This window comes from Elgaria multicarinata, chromosome 5, assembly GCF_023053635.1.
Source record: "Elgaria multicarinata webbii isolate HBS135686 ecotype San Diego chromosome 5, rElgMul1.1.pri, whole genome shotgun sequence".
NCBI classification, from domain to species: domain Eukaryota; kingdom Metazoa; phylum Chordata; class Lepidosauria; order Squamata; family Anguidae; genus Elgaria; species Elgaria multicarinata.
In genome coordinates this window covers 127,625,950-127,648,588 of record NC_086175.1, presented here as the reverse complement: position 1 = coordinate 127,648,588, position 22,639 = coordinate 127,625,950, and the positions used below count along the sequence as shown (strand labels likewise).

General features: G+C 43.8%; 1 protein-coding gene across 8 annotated transcripts in view; it reads right to left on the bottom strand.

The window, feature by feature from the left end:
- DLG2 (discs large MAGUK scaffold protein 2) overlaps positions 1–22,639 on the bottom strand; it is a 1,258,440-nt gene that overhangs the window by 246,911 nt on the left and 988,890 nt on the right. For all 8 annotated transcript variants that reach the window (XM_063127200.1, XM_063127202.1, XM_063127201.1 and 5 more), the window contains 3 exons: positions 20,469–20,624; positions 9,358–9,426; positions 6,798–6,954 (listed from right to left, as the gene is read on the bottom strand). In XM_063127200.1, coding sequence (XP_062983270.1) covers positions 6,798–6,954; positions 9,358–9,426; positions 20,469–20,624 — 382 coding nt within the window. The remainder of the gene's footprint in view (positions 1–6,797; positions 6,955–9,357; positions 9,427–20,468; positions 20,625–22,639) is intronic.

Below are 22,639 nucleotides of genomic sequence, written 5' to 3'. Positions count from 1 at the left end.
ACAGCCCATAACTGGTCCTTTGGTCAAGAGTGACGAGAGTCAGTTGCCTGACTTTTATTTAGGCTTAAAGGCAGCCTCAGAAATAACTGTCAGGAAGGGTGGGGTTGCTTAATCCTTTTCTCTTGTCTGCTCAAAATTGTCCCAGACAATTTCTTGCTGCAGGGAAAAAGTTAGACAGGGCACCTTTATCTGTCCCCCGGCTGTGTGTGTGTGTGTGGTGTCCAGGATGGGGTGGGGTAATTCTTAGTGGGAACTAGATGAATGAGAAAGGGTTAAGCACACCCTCCCCCTTCTAATCCTCCTCCAACACTACTTTTCACTGTGTTGTTCTTTATAGGAGGCAGCAGTCTACTCATACATGTCTAGTTTGGCCCTTAGCTGAACTAGGGTGACCCTATGGAAAGGAGGACAGGGTATCTCTAACAATTCTGTATCTCCTTTATCTCTAACAGTTGCATTGAAAATGGAATTTCAGCAGGTGTCATTTGTATATATGGGGAATCTGGGGAAATTCCCTCTTCATCACAACAGTTAAAGCTGCAGAAGCCCTGCCCTCTTTTGTATCTGGTTACTCTAGTATAGCTCCTGCAGCTTTAACTGTTGTGATGAAGAAGGAATTTCACCAGGTTTAGGGGTCTTCTTCTTCTTCTTCTTCTTCTTCTTCTTCTTCTTCTTCTTCTTCTTCTTCTTCTTCTTCTTCTTGTCTTTTATTACATCTAGAGTGACCCTATGAAAAGGAGGACAGGGCTCCTGTATCTTTAACAGTTGTACTGAAAAGGGAATTTCATTAGGTGTCATTTGTATGCATGCAGCACCTGGTGAAATCCCCTCTTCATCACAGCAGTTAAAGCTGCAGGAGCCCTGCCCTCTTGACCAGATACAAAAGATGCTATGCAACTGTTAAAGATGCAGGAGCCCTGTCCTCCTTTTCCATATGGTCACCCTAATCAGATGTGCAACCAGTGGCTTGGGAATTGCATTCGGCCTTCAGCCAACTTCCATGCCAAGAGCTTCAGCTATTGGGCGGTATAAAAATGTAATAAATAAATAAATAAATAAATAAATGCCAACTGCAGCCACCGCCACCCTTTCGCAGCTGATTTCCCCCCTTCCGTACACCCTCCAAACTCCTGGTAGTTGGTTGATTGAGACATACACCTGACTCAAGAGTCACAAACATGCATCTTTACCAGTGGATCGAGGTCTTTCCACTTTTCCCAACTCTGAAAAAACTTCTGTAAGCAAATCTAACCTCTCTTGCTAAAATCCAACTATCAGTGGCCTTGTTTCAGTAAATTGCTTAATGATAATTGTCCCTGGAAGAGGCTTGCAGAGCTTAATGTGAACTTTACTTGGGATGGATGTGCACGAATGCATTTATTATCGTTATTTGTGCCTGATTAACTCAAATTGTGCTTCATTCAGAAATTGCTGGAGGAAACACGTAAGGCCTAATTGGATGATTGCTTCTATTCTGTTTGGCTGAAGAAACACACAACCAAATTTTGCATGCCAAGGCAATGCCAAACAATGCATTGTCTCTTCCATACAAGATGACTGCTGAAATAAGCTACAATACTTTGGCTCCAAGCCAGATGTAATTGCATGCCACAATGGGTATGCGCTTCAAGGCTATGGCTTTGGGTGTAAATTGCCATTGGCATCTCAACTCCCATCCACACTTCATAGTGCAAATGGGGAACTCACTGGATGCCATAACATGAAAATCCATATACAGAGGATTTTTCCAGCAGGGCGTCTGCCTTGCTTGATAAGAATCTTAGAATCATATCTGGTTAATAAATATTTTTATTATGTTCATCAAAGCTTTGCCCAATTTAGCCATTGGCACACAGCCAGGATGAAGACAGAGGCCATGGTAAATAGATGCAACTATTAAGGCAGGGGCAGGCAAATGGGGAGTGAGCGTGTTTAAATGTTTACGTAGCTACCATGGTTAGGAATGGTGCACACGACAGGCTAAGCCACAATGACCCTGTTCAGATGACATGCTAAGCCATGGTGGTTAAGCGTTTTGAGCTAAACGTTATGGCTTAGCGTGACATATGAACCATTCCTAACCTTTGGGAAGTTAGGAAGAGAAAGAAATAAGCAAATAAAAATCCTACTTGGCATCAAACACATGATAAGCTAATTGTTCCATTGACACTTTATTATATGGCCAGAGAAGAGCCATTATTGTTATTATTGTTGTTGTTGTTGTTGTTGTTGTTGTTATTATTATTGTTATTGTTATTATTATTATTGTTGTTATTATTATTATTATCATCAATAATAATAATATTTATATATCACTCCAAATCTAAAATAGATTCCGGAGTGGTGTACATAGGAATAAAACAGTAAAAAGAAAGATTAAAAACAGAAGATTAAAATTATTCAAATTAAAACAAAGGACCAATTAAAAAAACCAGTGGCTGGTCAGTTGAGCAAGGCTTCTCGAAACAGAATGGTTTTCAGGAGGCACCGGAAGCAGCCTAGTGTCGGCACCTGTACGCACTGTACGCAAATGTACGCACGCTGCCAAACTCATTGTTTTTTGTCCATGAGTCATACTGCAAGCACGGAAGTGTATGGACTTCGACAGCAGATTGTGTCCGAGTCCAGGTGCTGTCCGGAAGATGCGAAGTGGGTAAAATCCTGATCAAAACTGAACTGAAATGAATTTCTCCTACATCCCTAGTTGGACTCAAACTCCCAGCAGCCCCAGTCGGAATAGCCAATTGGTCAGGAATGCTGGGAGTTGCATTCTCCCAACAACTGGAGTGCCACACTTCCTCCCTCCCACTCCTCTACTGGCTGCCACTACATCTTTTCTATACATTAATTATACGTTGTGTGGAAAAGTATCATCTGAGGCAGCCTTTCCCCAACCTCGTGCCTGCCGGATGTTTTGGACTACAGTTCCCATCAGCCCCAGCCAGCACGACCAATGCTCAGGGATGATGGGACTTATAGTCCAAACCATCTGGAAGGCACCAGGTTGGGGAAAGGCTGGCTAGGAAAAACACCCATTTTCATCCCCATGGATGGGATAAACACAGAGGAACGGGTTGAATACTGTATGGAATCTGGGGTAGGGAAGGGTTCCAGCCCTCTTGTGAGATTCCCTGACAGGGAGGGCTGTCTCCCTATGCACTAATGTTTTGCTGTTTCTTTTGCCCTTCGGAGTGACTTGAAGCACACAATTAACATCATGTCTGATTTGTCACTTACATGGGATGCACATGGCATCACCAACAGGGTGAAAGCTAAATCACTCCCTGATAACTCCAACTATTGAGAATGACACCTGCTCCTTGCCATGTAGCCCTGACCTGGATCCTGGGTTTTTTTGGACCGTTAGAGAGATGCACTGAATTTTGGAACTGGTTTTAGGAACATAGATCGTTCAATACATGTGTTCACTAAACTGTGAGGATCCTCAAACACAGAAGCATTATTACTTAATTCCACGCTATCAATGTATAAATGAATGAGCAATTATGCTAATGTCACAGGCACTAAATGTGCAAAACGTAGCCAAAGGCTTACAAAGCTTTTTATAATGCGTTGCAAATTTTTAAAAATGAGTTTTGGAGCAGCCGTCCAATTCATTACAAACCCAGAGATAACAAGCCCAGCAGAGCTCATCTGAAATCATGTCTTGGATGCATGTCAAGCTCATTCCTATACAGTAGATGGCGGACTTGGTCTTTGCTTGCCGAACTGCGGCAGGGTGCAGCCCGCAGGAGAATGTACAGCATAAGAGTTCTCTGCTCCTTTGAAAAAGAGGAAGAGCAGAACTTTAATCCAAATGCTCCCTTCAATGCACTGCTTCGGATTCTAGTGTCCTTCCTCTGTCAACCAATGGATGGTTTTGGGCTACAGATGCCACAGGCACACAACTGGAGCCAGACGTCCGGCAGATGCTCCCAGCCCTCCTCTCCCGGGCCCAGCTCACTGGGCTGTGGCACATTCCTGGGCCTGCTCTTCTAATGTCCCACAGCTCAGCAACTGCCCAGCAGTTGTCCACACTCGGTTGTAGTCTGTCCACACCATTATTAACCTTGCGTAAATGGGGCCTTTATGGCCACCATTTACGCAACTTGGGAAATATACAATTTCCAGAGTTGCCATTGTTGCACACTTCGTCAAATGCTCCCTGGACCACACAGACACTTGTGTGGTGCTGCAAGTGGGAGTGGAAGACAGTCGCGGCTTAGTAGGTGTCTGATGGAGCCAGACGTGGGTGAGTCTGTCCAGCCCTATTTTGGGTATAGGAAACCAGGATTCACCTCCCCAGCACGAAGCTTATGGAGAAGCAAGCCAAGATTTAAGAGTCATGCTGGAACTGAACAGGATCAGGGATGATGCCTCTTTGCCTCCCCAGTGTCTCTGGCTTGCCAGGATCCTGAAGACATGGAGCCCACATGCATGGAGCTCACAGGTACACATTGCTTACTGTCCTTCCAATGTAACCCCTGTTTGTTGGACATGGCAGCAATGACTCATCCAACTTCTAACTTACATGATCTGTATGGTGGTAGCTTGGGTTCCTAGAGTTGGAAGACCTAAAGATGGTAGTGCACGTGCTGGTAACTTCGAGGCTTGACTTCTGCAATGTGATGTACATAGGGCTACCTTTGTGCCTAGTCTGGAAACTTCAACTAGTTCAAAATATGGCAGCCAGGTTGGTCATCGGTACACCTAGGGGTGACCATATTACTAGGGGTGTGCATGGCCCCCCCGCTCTGCCCCACGGGCCGATCCGAAAATTTCGGATCGGCCCGCTCCGCTCCGCGCTGCTCCGCCCATACTCCGCTCCTTTTCGCTGCGGAGCTCCGGCTCCGAATCGGAGCTCCACAGCAGAGGGGAGTGGCGCCAGGTAAGGCCAGGAGAGGAGGGAGGGGGGGGTTACCGGGCCCTGCCGCCGTCGCCGCCCGTGCGGCAATGGCGGCAGAGCCAGGTAAGGGACCAAGGGGGAGGGGGCCCTTACCTGCCTCCGTCCGCGGTCCCTCGGCTTCTTCAATTGAGCCCGCGGTTCAACCAGGAAGTCTGGGCCGCAAGTGCGGCCTAGACTTCCTGGTTGAACCGCGGGCTCAATTGAAGAAGCCGAGGGACCACAGACGGATGCAGGTAAGGGAGAGGAGGGGGGGTTTACTGGGCCCTGCCGCTGTCGTCGCATGAGTGACAGCGACAGCGGCAGGGCCCAGTAAACCCCACTTACCTTTCTGGCGGAGCTCTGGATTGAGGCGAAGGATCCACCTTCACCTCGATCCTCTTCGCCACGCTCCGCCGGCCCCCCAATCCTCTTCACCTCCGCCTTAAGGGCAGGCGAAGCCCCCCGCTCCGCTCCTGCTTCTCCGGTTCAAGGAGAAGCGGAGCACATCCCTACATATTACACCAATTCTAAAATCACTTCACTGGCCGCCAATTAGTTTCTGGGCGAAGTATAAAGTGTTGGTCATTACCTTTAAAGCCCTACGTGGTTTGGGTCCAGGTTACCTGCAGGATCGCCTTTTCCCGTACAATCTGCTCTGCACACTCAGGTCCTCTGGGAAGAATCTACTTCAGTCAGCAAAGATTAGGCTGACAACCATTACCCAGAGGACCTTCTCTTCTGCCGCTCCCAGACTGTGGAATGGCCTGCCGGGAGAGATCTGCCAACTCAACAGTCTTTCTGAGTATAAAAAAGCTATAAAGACTGATCTCTCCCAGCAGGCCTACCCAGTTCAATTTTAAGATGTCTGGCTGTTATCTTAATAATGTATTAGTTTTATACGTTTTAATCAGTTCTATGTATTTCATAATATTTTTGTATTCTATGTTGTTCCCTGCCTCGATCTAGACAGAGAGGCGGGTAATTAATAAATAAATAAATAATATGGTACAATGAAGACTGTCATTTAAGAACACAGAAAACTGTCTTTTGCCAAGTCAAAACCCTATTGGTCCATTTAGCTCAGGGGTGTGGAAACTCAGGCCTAGGGGCTCAATCAGGACTATGTCAGGTCCTGATTTAGACCTCTGCTCCTGCAAGTAAGAGCTTTAAGCTAAAACATGATAGTGTTTTGGGTAGTTTGGATCCACCATGCCATCTTTTGCCCTGCCCAGTTCTGTCCCTTGGCTGTACCCATCACTGGAATGTGACCCTTGAGAGCTTCTCCAAATTTAGCCCTTTGACGGAAAGAGGTTCAACATCCCTGATCTAGCTTGATATCGTCTACACTGACTGGTAATCACAATCTAGGATTTCAGGCAGGGGTGATTCCCAGTCCTAGCTGAAGATGCTGGGGGTTGAATCTGGAGCCTTTTCCATGTGAAGCATGTGCTCTACCACTGAACTATGGTCCTTCTACCACTGAACTATGGTGGATTCCTGCATTGAGCAAGGGTGTTGGTCTTGATGGCCTTATAGGCCCCTTCCAACTCTACTGTTCTATGATCCCATGATTCTTTTTGCTCAAGTAACGCAGTCTGGTGGTGCTTTAAGGCACGATCACATTACAACACATAAGTAATGAAGGGCTGGATTGTGGCAGGCTTGTGCATGAGCCCAAGGCCAGCTGATAAGGGAGGTTACTGTGGTTGAATTATTGCTACTGCCTCTCTACCACTACAACTTAATAAGATTATGTTGGTCACATGAGCTTGAAGAGTGGAAAGAACTGAGACCCAGCGAAGAAGAAAAACTGAACAGTAACAGGTCAAAGTTGTGTTTTTGTTGTATGATTAATTCAAGAGAAGCAAAAAGCCATGATGTGGGCGTGTGCGTGTGCGTAGGAATTACTTACAGATAGAATTTGATCTCCTCTTTGCAGCTCTCCACTGAGGTCGGCTGGTCCGCCCGCTAGGATGAAGGATACAAAAATGCCTTCACCGTCTTCGCCTCCTACGATGTTAAAACCAAGCCCTGTCGAGCCCTTGTGCAGAACGACTTTTCGAGGCTCTCTGCCGAAACAAAAGAACATCGCTTATCTGTTTAAGTGCCTTGGATGGCAAACGTCCTGTTAAGCAGTTCCTTTCATTTTATTTCGTAACAGCATCAGTTTGACCCAAAGGGATATTTCCTCCTTCGTCAACATGCACAAGTCGTACTTGTCAATTCAATCTTTTCCTATCGATTCCACCACGGAGAAACTCACTGCGCTTTCTTCAATGATGTATCAATGAGTTGCAGTGCATCCTCCTGTCCTCTAGGAGGCACAAGCCTTGGTTAAGAAAGCAGAAGAGGTGATTTCTGCCTGTACACCAATCATATCTATAGATTTGGATCAGATGGAACGCCGAATCATGGTTTGTGATACTTTAGACTCCAATCCGTGCTTTCTTTTCCCTAAGCCTGCCCAGGTACTATTCCAAATAGTGGTATAATGCAAGGATTGGTAACTATGGGAGGTCAGGGGCCATTTTCACCCTCTAGAACCCTCAACTGCCCCCCATTGTACACAGTCTGCCCAGTGTCATTTTTTTAAAATAAGAAAAATAAAGTATTACAGAGCACAATTATTATTATTATTATTATTATTATTATTATTATTATTATTATTATTATTATTATATTCCATGGTATTACAGATGCACAGACATTTAAGTGGTTATAATTTATATTTTCTGTATATTACCAGTAGGTGGAGCTGATAGTTTAGTTGCTGAACAGGCAACCACCGAAAAGATCAGTTCTCGTCTTTCCAAAGTTAAACACCTTTTATTTCATTCACATTTCGTTTTACTTCATTTTTATTTGTCACCAGATATGTGTTGCTGTTTTTAAAGCAATGAAGGCTTGAACTGAGATTCTTTGGAAGCAACGTGTAGCATCCAATATTAGTCAGGTAATGCTTTCTGGAGCTGCATGTCAGGAAATGCAGGGATCACGGAGAGGAAGGGAGTTAAAATTGTCACCCCAGAGGGAGAAGTCCACCTCCATGATGCTTGAATGAATAGGGACTACATCAGGAATTTTAATGGGGGATACACTGGAGAAGCATCCAAAGGACTGCCTCCCCCCCCCCAAAGAAAGCTGAAAAAAAGGATGAGTAACTCGCCGTAGAACATGAAGTTTGATGAACATGGAGTTATAAAAGCCTCTGTGGTCAACAATGCGTAGAAGTGAGGCATATTACAATTCAATACTGTCAAGGCATTTAATTTACTGTGGTCAGAGGAAGATTTGTTAAACCAGAGTTAGATGCCACATCTGTAAATTTAAGGAAACAAGCTCGGTTCGGCATCTACAGAAATCGTGTTTGTGTATTTATTAGAAACGCTGTCTGACTTGTAGGTATGTATATATATATATATATATATATATATATATATATATATATATATATATTTAACTTTTTTAAACCACTTTGTTAAATAGAGTTTAATAAATATTTTTTTAAAAAATATTGTCAAGGTATTTTCCAGAGCTCTGTTTAGTTTTGAGTAGACTTGAATAGCAGAAAGGTCCACCTCAGCTTATTTTTTAAAAAACCTCAGTCTTGAATCTTGGAGTTCCTTGCAAAAAGGATGGGATAAATATTCCATGGGCACACATTTTCAGTTGCCGAAGTGCTCTTTCCCCCCCCCCTTTCAGTTCCGGCACCCCAGAACTGTTGTTGTTTAAAATGGACACTGTTTTACACTGTTGTTTTTATATTTCTGATGGTTTTAAATTTGTCTACTATTTAATGTTCACTGTTTTAACTTTTGTAAACTGCCCCGAGAGCTTCGGCTATGGGACGGTATATAAATTTAATAAATTAATAAATAAATTTTGTTTTTAAAAAGGGAAAAACAGAGGATTTTTTGTCTTTGTGCTGGCTATGTGATCCAGCCAATCAGAGATCATGTAATCAGCATGGAGTCATGTTGTGAGATAGCCAATCAGGATTTGATTATCTGACAATAGCACAAAGCCGAATTAGAGTGAGGGTAATGCTTTATACCGGCTCTCTCGATGAGCTTATTTGGGGGGGGGGGTTCCACCCCATTTTACAGCCAAAATTGGGAGTGTTTATTTTGCAGGGAACAATGCTTTTCATAAAACACACATCCTCTTTTGTGTGAGCTCTATACACCTGTCGAAAATGCTCAGAGAATGGGTGGAAGGTATACCTACTACTGTAGCTAAGTAGGTTCCTGTATCTGTCAGCTTCCTTGATAAGACCCTGCCGGGGTGGGTAGCAGGACAATATATAGACTGTTCTGAGCTACTCCAAAGAAGAATGCAGAATGAAAGATACAAATAATATTCAGCTTCTAGTATGCACATATACAGAAAATACTGCTTATTAATAAATTAAACACTAAACAAATGTAAAGTAACTGTGTTCTAAGCAAAACTATATCATTGGTCCCTCTTACCCTTCTATAGAAATACTCCGTTGTATGCTCACTGTGGGTGGCCTTGTTACTGTGCTGTGCTGGGAATGACTGTATGGACAGGAAAGAAAGAAAGATCAACGGATTAATAAAGCCAGCATCATCTTTTGCTCATAGAACCTCTTGGCCTTACTGTAGCTAGAGCTGCAGGACTATCCAAAATATCACACAGATCTGGGATCCAAGTGAAGTATTACACACGCAGGAGGGATAAATGTGCATACTGCTAGATCTCCATTTGAAGTTTTCCATGACAGCAGTTCCCCTTGAGTAGATAATACTGGGTTAGAATAACTGTTAGATGATTAGTTTGTTCTGGTAGGTCAGCTTCCTCTGTTCCTAACAGCAGTTTATCTCTCAGGCGGTGGGAACTGTTGCAGCAAAAATGATAAACCAAGATCTGACTCATGCTCACATTTCTCCCATGTGTATGCATGTCACTCTCCTTAGGGTCTTCTCCTAGAGTTTATTTCAGTTAACACAAGGCATTCTTATGGAATCTCATTTTCCACAACACAGTTCTATTATCTGTTTTGCCTGTGAGTTACATTCGCTGGTTGTAGTGCAAGACCCATTCTACAGGTGCAAGAACTGTTTGTGTTGTGGCACTGGCTACTCTTCAGTGGCCCTGTTCAGAAGACACCTTAAACCATGGCTTTAGCCATGGTGGTTAAGCCAGAAACTCAGGCCGTGTTCAAAAGACACCTTAAACCATGGCTTTAATCATGGTGAATAAGGCTTTTTGCTTTATTCACCATGGTTAAAGCCATGGTTTAAGGTGTCTTCTGAATGGGCCCCGGCTTTCTGGCTTAACCACCATGGTTAAAGCCGTGGTTTAAGGTGTCTTCTGAATGGGGCCAGTGTAACACCGTTGGAAAGCACTGCTATGCCTGGAGTAGCCACCATGGCAAAATGTAGAGAATTCACAGCTCCCACATGAAGCCATTGGTTCATGCAACTGGTGCTTCTACATGTGAGCTGAACTGATTACACAGGAGTTGTCTGACTGTATCAATGTGGTGGCAACCACAGGATTAGCTGGGAGACTCCACCATAGCAGCATGTATTTGGAAAATGTAGGGATGAGGGAGAAATTAATTTGAATGCAAACCTACCTAATTTGCACATGCCAAGTGCAGTTAAAGTTCAATATTTCCAAATTTTGCAGTGTGGTTCTCCAATTAATAAATGTGCACAAAATATGCACGTATTCTGAAAGGTATGTACAAATATATTAAGGAAAAGTGCTTGCAAATAAAATGCATATATTAGGCCAAAATGGCACACACAAGTATAAAATGCATATAAAGTATCCACATAAAATGTGCAAATTAGGAGAATTGAGTATTTGTAAAAAAAAAAAAATGTTTACAAATGTTTGTGCGGACTGTAAAAATCAAAAGTGAACAGAATGCAGAAACAGAATGAAATGACCTTAGGGTTAGAAAAATCAGAAATCAAAATTGACTGGTTTGTCCCTGCAGAGCCCATGCATGGGATTTTTTTGTTCTTGCAGGCATTCCTTGATCTTGACAATAATGGGTTAGCCCCTTTTGTATCATAATAGTCTCACAGAAGTTTGGGCCACAGCCAATCACTCCAGAAGGGATTCCTATGTGCCCCCCCCCCCAAGTGCATAAAGGCCCTTGTAGTTTCAGATTACCACATTCAGTTCAATGGAGGGATGTATAGAATAGCTTATCTTTTTGAAACAGATGTGACAACCCTTGCAAGAAGAGGAACTCAGTGCTCCGTACCAGAGGCCTCACCCTTACTGCTTGATTGAGGCAATTGGAATATAATGAGTAACCAAAATATTTTAGAAACACAACAACACAGAACCAATGAGCGTGATGGAAGTTAAAATGGCTGGTCTCCTTTTTCCCCGTCGGGACAGATGACTTTGACAAGTTAATTGAACGGAACAGAATATGTAAAGTGGGCCAATGAGACTGAGCTGGCAGTTAACACGGATACTTTGATACAATGCAAGTCAAACACAGTTCATTTCCATGACGCTTCTGGGAAAGTCAGCGATGTCTCTCTGATGACTTGATGAGGCTTTGAAAATGAGAACCTATTGGACCCGCTTTCTACCCGGGAAAGTACCAAACAGGACAACCAAATAAGCCAGCCCATAGAGTGTCTGTAGAAAGTAAACTCACTCAATTTAAGGCTGGGGAAGGAATCTGTTCAATTCATATTTTAACGTGAATGTACCTGATTTTTTATTTTTGAATCACTATTCAAATCAAAACCAAGTTATCCTTCAAAATTTGCCCTTCTCTGAATTTTGTAGTGCGGTACTGCATTTTTTTAAAATAAATAAATAAATCCTACAACAATGTGTATATTAGGGGAAATAGCATTCGAAATGCATTCTATCAGGAAAATTGCTTGCAAACATGTGTATGATATGCGTAAATGCATAAAAATGCATGCTTAGGGAAGAAGAGTGAACAAAAATGCTTATGATTTTTCATGTGAATTTTTTTTAAAAAGTCTCAGTGTTCAGGATGAACTGAAGGCTGGAGAAATTCTCCCAGGTTTGTGATGTACCAAACTCGAGAACGGAAAAACAAAAACAGAGAGGAACTGAAATGGTCAGATTTGTCCATCACTATTTCACATATACTAGCAATTCGAGCCAACACATGTAATGCCCACAACTAAGAACAAACAGGCAACCCGCAAGAGCTGTCCCTTTCTGCCTGTGACATGGATTAGTGATGAGCGACACCGTTATCCCCTTGTACGCCAAAACCATTCTGTGAACTTTGCAAGTTTACACTGTTGGAGGCCGTGAGCTCCCCTTCTTCTCTGCTACTCCAGTAGAGCAGAAGACATCAAGTAATCTTTGTTATGTAGCTAGGAGCTGCCTGCAAGGTTAACTCATCCACAGAAATATCCCATTATTTTGTGAAGTTTTTATTAACTTCAGTTCTTTGCCGGAGGCGCGTTCCTTTCCTCCTGATCTGGAGTGCACATTTAAGCTTTCTTTTCAGAAGGTGGGAAGACCCTGCACTATTGTCAATAAAAATAATTGCAGAGCTATTGTGCACAGACTTTAATCAGACTGGAGAGATTTGTGCATCAGATATGCCCCGTTCAGATGCTGCCTCCCGTTCCTCTCCTTCCTTCTCATCCAAAAACATTATCAATGTCTTCAAACAAACACAGTCGTTTTTGGGATCTTCAGAAGAAGCAGTTACTGTATACACCAAAAGGCTCCTTCTGCCTGCTAAAGAGGTGACAAAAGAGTAAACTTCAGCGCAATCTTATAACCACTTACCTGGAAGTAATCCCCACTGAGCTAAATGGGTAGACATGTATAGGATTGCACTATTCATTGATACAAGTCTATAGGAAGATTTGGAAGCATGCAATAAGACATCAATCTCAAAACGTATGAAGAAAGGAAAAGAAAGAGGCTTCAGGGTAGAAAGGAATCCAGAAATAAAAATGAGGAATGGGCTAAAAGAAAACGAGAGTGGGATATTGTTTTGTATTGAAATGGATACCATATTAAAAATGGAATCCCATCACAAACATAAGTGAGGGCTGTAATTGTATCTTGGAACACTGTTAAAGAAGAAGAGTCTCAAACATACACACACAATTGGTATTGCCAGAGTGCCTTCTAGGACTTGCAAGCTTATTAAATAAGTTAGAGATAGGCTTGGAAAACTAGTTTGTGAAGTTTAGGAAACTACCATCATTATTTCTTATTAATTTTGGTCTGATAATCACAGGATTGTATACGATTCTAAAATGACCACTGTTTGTGAAAGACACATATGTTCTCTTAGGCTATGGCCTTAGCTAGACTGGGCGAAATCCCAGGGTGAACCCCGGAGTCATTCCTGTGTGTCCACATGATGCACAGGGGATCCCGGGATCAGGGAGGGATCATCCCTCCCTTGCCCCGGGATAGCGCCCTCCCCTTTGGTCCAGCTTTTTCCGCGGTCCCAGGCTGAGCCCGAGACCGCGGAACGTGTGGCCCGTTGCTGCGGTTTGACCTGGCTTGGCGCGATTCCTTGGACCACACGGACACTTGTGTGGTGCTGCAAGTGGGAGTGCTGCACTCATCGGGGGTAGGGGGAGCGGGAAACTAATTAAAATTTAAAAAACTTTAACTTTAGTGCACGGGCGTTCGTGCACTCCTTCTTTAAAAAATAAAAAAATGGCGGGCGTGATGCCTCTCCTCCTGAGGTCGTTGCACCTCACATGTAAACGGAGGAGGGATCTCACATTACTCACAATGCGAGATCTTCCCTCCTCTGTTGCGGACTAGAGGTAGGTCTATCTAAGGCCTATATCCTTAGTACATGGAATCTATCTTCATATTAAACATTACAGACACTTATGTTTTTATTTATACATAGTATATTAATATATGAGATATGGGGTTTGTAGACTGTTCATTAATTTAGATTATATTGTTATCTAACGTTTGTAATATATTGAAAATGACATTTGTATTTATGTTCTCCCCTCACTGAATTTTTTTTTGGGGGGAGGGTTAATAAAGTTGGAAAAAAGTATGATTTTTTTAAATTAATAATCACAATAATAGTACTGATTAAGGTTGCACTCAGATGGAGCAAGCCCTGTTGAACATATTGGGGCTTACTTCTGAGTAAATAATCATAGGAATACACTATAAATATACTAGTTGCAGGGTTGTCCCAAGACATTTTGCTACCTGACATGAAGGACAAGATAGTGGGCCCATTCAGAAGACACCTTAAACCATGGCTTTAATCATGGTGGTTAAGCCAAACTCAGGCCGTGTTTAAAAGACACCTTAAACCATGGCTTTAATCATGGTGAATAAGGCTCTTTGCTTTATTCACCATGGTTAAAGCCATGGTTTAAGGTGTCTTCTGAACACAGCCCGGCTTTCTGGCTTAACCACCGTGGTTCAAACCGTGGTTCAAGGTGTCTTCTGAACACAGCCCAGCTTTCTGGCTTAACCACCATGGTTAAAACCGTGGTTTAAGGTGACTTCTGAACAGGGCCAGCATCTCCTCCTGTTCTATGTACAAAAGCTGACGGTTGGATATTTCTTCAAAATAACAATGGCTTAGCATTCTCCACCAGACCTGAAGGCAGCAGGTTAGCTTTGGGGGTTTGGGGCCAGTCACGTGTCCCACAGCTTTCTCCTCCAGCACTTTGCTGCCACCTCCCAGCATCTGCTGACTGAGGTGACTGCCTCACACTGCCTAATGAAAAGGCTGTCCATGATATAGAGAATTCATATACAGAATGATATGCAAAGTGACACACAAAAATGCAAAGCCAACATGTGCAGCAATAAGATTGAAAGCCAGGTATTTTAAAACTAGAAAATAGTGTGGGTTGGGGCTTGGGGAGGGGATTATAGTGGCAATGAATAGGGAGAAACTTCATTCTTGACAATTCTGCTTTATCTGTGGGTTTAAAGAAACAGAGCCCTATTTTTATCTGTGCACTGTTGGAGATTGTGTAATTTGATATTGTTGTTGCACATCTATCATAGAATCATAGAATAGCAGAGTTGGAAGTCCAACCCCCTGCTCAATGCAGGAATCCACCCTAAAGCATCCCTGACAGATGGTTGTCCAGCTGCCTCTTGAAGGCCTCTAGTGTGGGAGAGTCCACAACCTCCCTGGGTAACTGATTTAAGGGATGCTTTAAGGTAGATTCCTGCAATGACTAGGGGGTTGGACTCTATCGCTTTGTACGCCCTTTCCAACTCTACTATTCTATGAATCTATGATTATTATTTAAAATATAGGAGCTATATTAGTGTGACCAGATACAAAAGAGGGCAGGGCTCCTTCAGGTGTAGCTGTTGTGATGAAGAGGGAACTTGACCAGGTGTTGCATGCATAGAAATGACACCTGCTGAAATTCCCTTTTCAATACAATTGTTAAAGGTACAGAAGCCCTGTCCAACTTTTCATATGATCACCCTAACTAAAGCGTCATGCAGTACCCTGGCTGGCATTTCAACCATATTCTAACGTGCTGATAACAGATTCTAAGGCCATTATGTTTATCTTTACCCCAAAGAATAAACACAGTCTTGGCTTTTAAATTACTGGAATAAATGAATATGCCACACAGCAGGAAGAATACAACCCTCATGGGTGCTTTACAATGGAGGTGGTGGGATTTGCCCAAAGATCCTTGGTTAGAGAAATGCAAGATCACAAGCAGGTGCCTTTTTTCATCAATGAAATGTTGGACATTACAGTGTCAGACTGCATGGTGTCAGGACTTAAGCCCACTGTTTCCCTTGACCTGGGGGGATTCTACATGTCGTACTGAGGGCGGCTGCATGCGCCCCCAGTGCGCTCCCAAAGTGATCGTGTAGCTTGCCTGTTCGAAGAGACGAGGAAGAGGCGGACCAGGAGGTGGCTGGGGAATCCGGCCGCGTCCTTGCCGCCACTGCCCACCTACCTCCTCGCCGGCCGGGGCGGAGAGCTCGGCGGAAGAAGGTGGGGCGGAGAGCGGAAGAAGCTCTCCGACGCGGCTGGCTCTTTCGCCGGCACCAGGAGGCCGGCAGGGAGGTGGGCGGCGGCAAGGACACAGCCGGATTTCCCAGCCGCCTCCTGCTCCGCCTCTTCCTCGTCTCTTCGAATAGGCAAGCTACACGATCGCTTTGGGGGCGCACTGGGGGCGCATGCAAGCGCCCTCAGTATGACGTGTAGATTCCCTCCTGGTGACCTGAGGATGTCAGGTGGCGATTAAACCTGCAAGCCGCCACACAGTTCTTGCCAAAACAGGGAACTGAAAAAAGACCAGCCATATATATATATATATATATATATATATATATATATATATATATAAAGGCCAGTGTGTGTATCGTGTGACAGTATTTATAAAAGCTTTGAGGGCGAGCTTGCTCACTGGTCTGAGCAACTAGAACATGGTCACATGCTGGCTGAAGGCTGCCTTCGCTTTGCTTTCAAATTCACAGTAGCCCAATCTGATCATCACAAGAGCCACCAATTTTGTGACTAGTACCAAATACTACAAGCGAAAAGGATCTTGGAATTGTTGTAGATCACAAGCTGGATATGAGCCAACAGTGCGATATGGCTGCAAAAAAAAAAAAAAAAAAAAAAAAAGAAGAAGAAAAAAAAAAAGCAAATGCTATTTTGGGCTGCATTAATAGAAGTACAGCTTCCAAATGACGCAACATACTGGTTCCCCTCTATTTGGCCCTGGTTAAACATCAACTTGAGTATTGTGTCCAGTTTTGGACTCCACAATTCAAGAAGGACACAGACGAGCTGGAGCGTGTTCAGAGGAGGGCAACCAGGATGATCAGGGGTCTGGAAACAAAGCCCTATGAAGAGAGAATGAAAGAACTGGGCATGTTTAGCCTGGAGAAGAGAAGATTGAGGAGAGACATGATAGCACTCTTCAAGTACTTGAAAGGTTGTCACATAGATAAATAAACAGAGGGGGGCCAGGATCTCTTCTCGGTCATCCCAGAGTGCAGGACACGGAATAACAGGCTCAAGTTAAAGGAAGCCAGATTCCAGCTGGACATCAGGAAAAACTTCCTGACTGTTAGAGCAGTACGACAATGGAACCAATGACTTTGGGAGGTTGTGGGCTCTCCCACACTAGAGGCATTCAAGAGGCAGCTGGATAGCCATCTGTCAGGGATGCTTTAATGTGCATTTCTGCACTGAGCAAGGGGTTGGACTTGATGGCCTTATAGTTCCCTTCCAAATCGATTGCTCTATGATTCTATGAATAGCCACACATGATTTTGCTGGGGGCGGGGGAACCCAACAGAACCAAATGCCTATGTTAGTCGGTATCTCTTCTGTGAGGTTGATTCTAGTCCTAATATTTGGGGGTACCATTGATGAGGAAAGCAGGCATCTGACAGCACCCAAATAGAATTAAAAAGAAAGTTCCCCCCTGCCCTGAAAACCCTGGTTGGCTCTTGTACACTAAGACGGTGATATGCATCTTAAAACAAAATCTACATGAGCAGCGCAGTCTCCAAGAACCACGATGAAATGGTTTGATACAGTGGATTAGCGCGCAGCCCCGTGCCTGGGCTGTTGCTGAATCTTAATCCCTTAATTAAAGCTAAATTCTGTCCTGCGGTGCTGAGCTGATACATATCTCCCCAAGAGGCAGGCTTTTCCCTGCATGCTTTCTAGGATGTCTCTGCTGTAACCCCTTCTGTTTTTGCCTACTTAGCATGCTGCGGAAGCAAATATTTCATTGTGATGGAAAAAGCATCATCCTTACAGGGGAATGAATCAAATCTGTTCTGTGCAGACATGAAAATCCCACGGCCTTTTCAAAGCCTGATCCTAAGAGCTGCCTTGAGGGAGATTCCTATGATGTTGCTCCTGGTTTTGTCCTTTTTAGGATGCTACACAAAAACTACTAAGGGCAAAGCAAACATTAAAGCAGCCTAGGGTTTCTCGTGTTAGTACCAGACTTTCCTGTATCTGTTCCTTTGTTCTTTGCAATGAAAATGAAGATCCTTAGGAGACTGCCATACAAGATCTCTTCTCAATCCTCCCAGAGTGCAGGACACGGAATAACGGGCTCAAGTGACAGGAAGCCAGAGTCTGGCTAGACATCAGGAAAAACTTGAAAGTACGACAATGGAACCAGTTACCTAGGGAGGTTGTGGGCTCTTCCACACTAGAGGCCTTCAAGAGGCAGCTGGACAACCATCTGTCAGGGATGCTTTAGGGTGGATTCCTGCATTGAGCAGGGGGTTGGACTCAATGGCCTTGTAGGCCCCTTCCAACTCTGCTATTTTATGATTCTATGAAATGGGTGGGGAATGTAACAGGGACAGATTTTGTTGGGGTATATTTCCCATCAGCCACAGCCAACATGGCCAATAGTCAGAGATGATGAAATCCGTAGTCCAATAATATCAGGAGGGCCACAGGTTTCCTAACACTGGACTGAATCAGCACCCTGCTTCTGACACTTTTTACACTTCTTACAGAAGCCTACCAAATATGCCTGGGAAGCCCATGAACAGAATTTGAAGGCAAGTACCGCCACTTCATCTCACTCTCGTACTCCTTTGCACACTTCCTCTGAACACGTAAGTTTCATAGAACCATCATATACCAATTCCAATTCTTTGTGAATCTGGGGTTTCTAGAAAGAATCCTACCTGGTAAACATAAGCACACAGTCATCCTGACACTACTAGAAATATTTATTTATGAAATAAATATTTATTTATTTTGTGAACCGCCCAGAGAGCTCCGGCTATTGGGCGGTATAGAAATGTAATAAATTTATTTATTTATTTATTTATTTATTTATTTATTTATTTATTTATTTAAACCTGGTTCTTCTGCCTACAAGAGCAGAGGGGCTTGCAAAATTTAAACGATAAAAAATAATCTTGTAAAACAACAAATACAATGGGAGATCGTAGCATGCAGTTGAATGAAGACACATCCACAGAAGGAGTCAAAGGCCTACAGAAGTAAAATCGCCTTCATTGTTCACGTCAAAGGAAGCGAAGACAAGTCCTAGCAAACTTTCCTGCCACTCACGTCCATCTTTGGGCATGTCTACACCTGCTGGCGTTCCTGGAGGGAGGAGGGAGGATCTCACGATATGCTGACTGTGAGATTCTCCCCCTGGGTTCACAGGTGGCACACGGCGTCCAGGGAGGAAGGAGGACGTTGCACCTGCCCTGACCCTGCTCCCCACCCCACTCCTGATGGCCCTATACTCTTCCCATCCCAGCTCCTTCCCTCTGATGTCCCCTGATACTCACGGGGAAGAGGGAAGAAGCTGGGATGGGTGGCCACACCACCCGTGGCCCTTGGAATCATCCTGGTACTGTGGGAAAAGCTGCAAAGAAAGGGTATGGTGAGGCTCTTCCCTTCCTGCTCCTGGGATCCCCGGTGTGTCATGTAGACACACAGGGATGATCCCGGGTCAATCCCCGGGATATCGCCCAGTGTAGACAATGCCCTTTGATGGCGGAGAAAATGGAGCAGGCCTCCACTATTAATATTAGCATTTGAGCAGGTCCATATGGGAGGAGACACTTCTTAAGGGAGCCAGTGTGGTGTAGAGGTTAGAGTGATAGGTTGGGGGTCAAGAGACTCTAGTCCCCACTTGGCCATGAAGCTCACTGGGTGACTTTGGGCCAATCACTGATTCTCAGCCTCACCTAAGTGTTGTGAGAATAAAATGGAGAGGAGGAGGATGATCATGGGTTCCTTGGAGGAAAAATGTGGGATATAAACATAATAATAAAAAAGATAAGAAAATAAGGTATGAATAAGGTTTGTGCTGAATTTATTTATTTATATTTATTTAGCATTTTTGTGCCACTTCTTTGCCACTGAGAGGTACCCAAAGCGGTAAGACAAAACACCAAACAAGAGTAACAAAAATCTCTGGAAGAATGAAGGGTTGTCAAAATCTTTAGCCCACACAGCTTTTCAAAATGCCCCAACCTTTTATTAGACTGTGGGCCATGTTCAGAAGACACCTTAATCCACAGCTTTAACCACAGCGAATAAGGCTTTTTGCTTTATTCACCATGGTTAAAGCTGTGGTTTAAGGTGTCTTCTGAACACATCCTGGCTTTCTAGCTTAACCACTGTGATTAAAGCCATGGTTTAAGATGTCATCTGAATGGGGCCTGTGGGTTTGGGTTTTTTGCATCTCTTTTGAATGAGAAAAGAAATCAGCCCCTCCCAGGCTCCCCGATATCTCTTGTCACTTACTGACGTCCCACCATTCATGACCACTGAAGCCCTTTTAGCACAGGTTGCTGACCCTGACCTAGATGAGTCAGTGGTCTCACGCCATATAAAGCAGCTTCCGGTGTTCATTCCTTTCCACCCAACAGCCCTTAGATGTCTCCATGGCTGCCGAGTCTCCCAACCCAACCCTACTGACATGAGAGGTAGCACACTGCTCTGCTAGTGAGGAGGGAGGTGGGAGCCAAGTGAAACCGGCCATTGTGGAGAGGGCTTTGCTGTGTGGGTGGAAGATGGAACCTAATTCCCATGCGCTGGAATGACGCCCATGCATTCTCGTATGAGGAAGTGAGAAAGAAGCACATGCAGTACCTGATGATCTCAGTGTCAGGGAGCAGGCCTATGTGGTAGTGGGGATAGGGAGCTGAAAGGAGGAAACCTTTGTCACACTCGACAGGGGAATAGTGCCTAGGAGAAGGTGGTTTATCACAGAATTTGTTCACAGTGCTGTAAACGGGTTCAGGAGGCCTGGTGATAACAGAGACAAGAATAAGAAATTAGACGGGCGTTAATGTGCACAAACCATCGATTGCACGGCTAATTGTACTCCGAAGCATGCAAAGAAGATCAACGAGAGAAGGGTTATGTAATATGTATACAAAGGGAAAAAGAGACGCCTGTTAAGTTACGATACGCTAGTCACAAGGATTAAGAACGTGATATACACAGTACTGTACACAAGACAGCTTAGAGAAAAGGAAACCGGTGACAAAGCTGTACTATAACATTCAACTCTTAGACTGTGAGCTGGGCTAAAAGGTTACTTCTTACCTTCTGGAACCCCAATAGATATGGCTTTTCCCCCCACCCTAAAAGATCTTTGTTTTAACAGTATATTTCTACTAAAAAGCTAGACACACAGTGTTATCATCTTAGCAAGAAAATTAGGGAACACACATTCACAGCACAGAGATGACCGTGTGTATGTGCACACGTTAATTGTAAAGTTGAAAAGGCATCTGGAAGCTTCTCTTGCATACATTCATGTGCGATGCATTGAATTGTGGAAAAACAACATGCATGACTCCATTCTCTACAACAGTGGCTCCTAAGATGTAGTCCTTGAAGCAATAGTGGTCCATAAGGCCAAAATGGTCCACAGTTGGCCACTTGAAAAATGGACCAAGTAGCCCAGAATAGCCTAGTGTTATGCTGCTGCTGCTGCAATGCCTTCCTGGAAAATGGAAGGGACCGTGTAGGGCAATGACCTTCCCTTGCTGAAAGTTGCTGATGAATCAAACTGGACATATGCAGACCAAACCCATACCCATGGCATGCCCATTTGTGCTTCTCTGTGCTATAATTTAGTAATAGCAGAGGATATGAGCAGAGGAACAACTTGTTTCTTTGATCTTGGATTCACACTGGGCAATAGTTTTAATATTGACACCAGGGCAGCAGATGGTGGACTTAGGTCAGTGGTACAGCATAAGTTTTGGATGCAGAAGGTCCAGATCCAGTCCTTGGCATCTCCCATTAAAAGGATCAGGAAATATGTGATGACAAAGACCTCTGCCTGAGACCTTGAAGAGCCACAGCCTATCAGAAGAGTCAATATTGGGCTAGATGGATGGAAGGTCTGACATTCATTTTGCCCGTGTAAAATTGTAAGAAATGATGGTTTGATCATTGATCATGATCCCTAGGTCTGGAAACCACGGTTCTAGACAAGGAGACTTTCCAAATGGCACAGTGGACGAAAGGTGACATTTTTCATAGTAACACCATCAAATCGAGGAATTAAGGAATACACTGTGTATGTTACGCATAGTTAGTTTAAGAGTGCTATTGCATTCAGGCCAAACATTTGAACAAATGTTGATCGTCTTTGTTGTTAAAATACACAGTAACCAAGAGGGAAAGTACAGTCCATTAAGAACCAAAATAAGCATGCTGGACTGAATTGTGCAGCCTGATCCCAGCACCCCAAAGTCTCAAAGAATAAACCTTTCACCATCCACAGTTGGAGCTTCATCCTGTGGGCAGCAATGTCAGAGCCAAGCTTTGTTCTTCTGGTTTTTCAAAAACAGTTTTCATAAATCCAGGCCAATATTTGTGAAAGCACATCTGCAGAGGTTCTCAAAAACTCATGATTGTAGGACGTCTATATAATTCACTTCCAGACGTGCCGTCTTCTTTGACAACGTTAACTCTACATTCTGTTGGCTAACACGATACACTGAGGAGTCAAGCAATTACAGTGGGCCAAATACTGGAATAAAGGCCTTGCAGCCGAAGAACAGAATTTTTAAAAACAAACACAGCAAAACTCTATGTCATCGAAAAAAGAAAAGAAAAAGTCAGAATAAAATCATTTAGAAACAAACACTGCGATGAAATAATGTGACATTCATCTTTAAAATCCCATTTTTCAGCGTGCCCTGAAACAGCGTTAGAGAGTCTTAACTACTTACACGTGGAAGAAATTCATCTTGCTCTTTGCAGTGTTTTCAGAAATACTGGACTGGGAGCAAATATCGTGA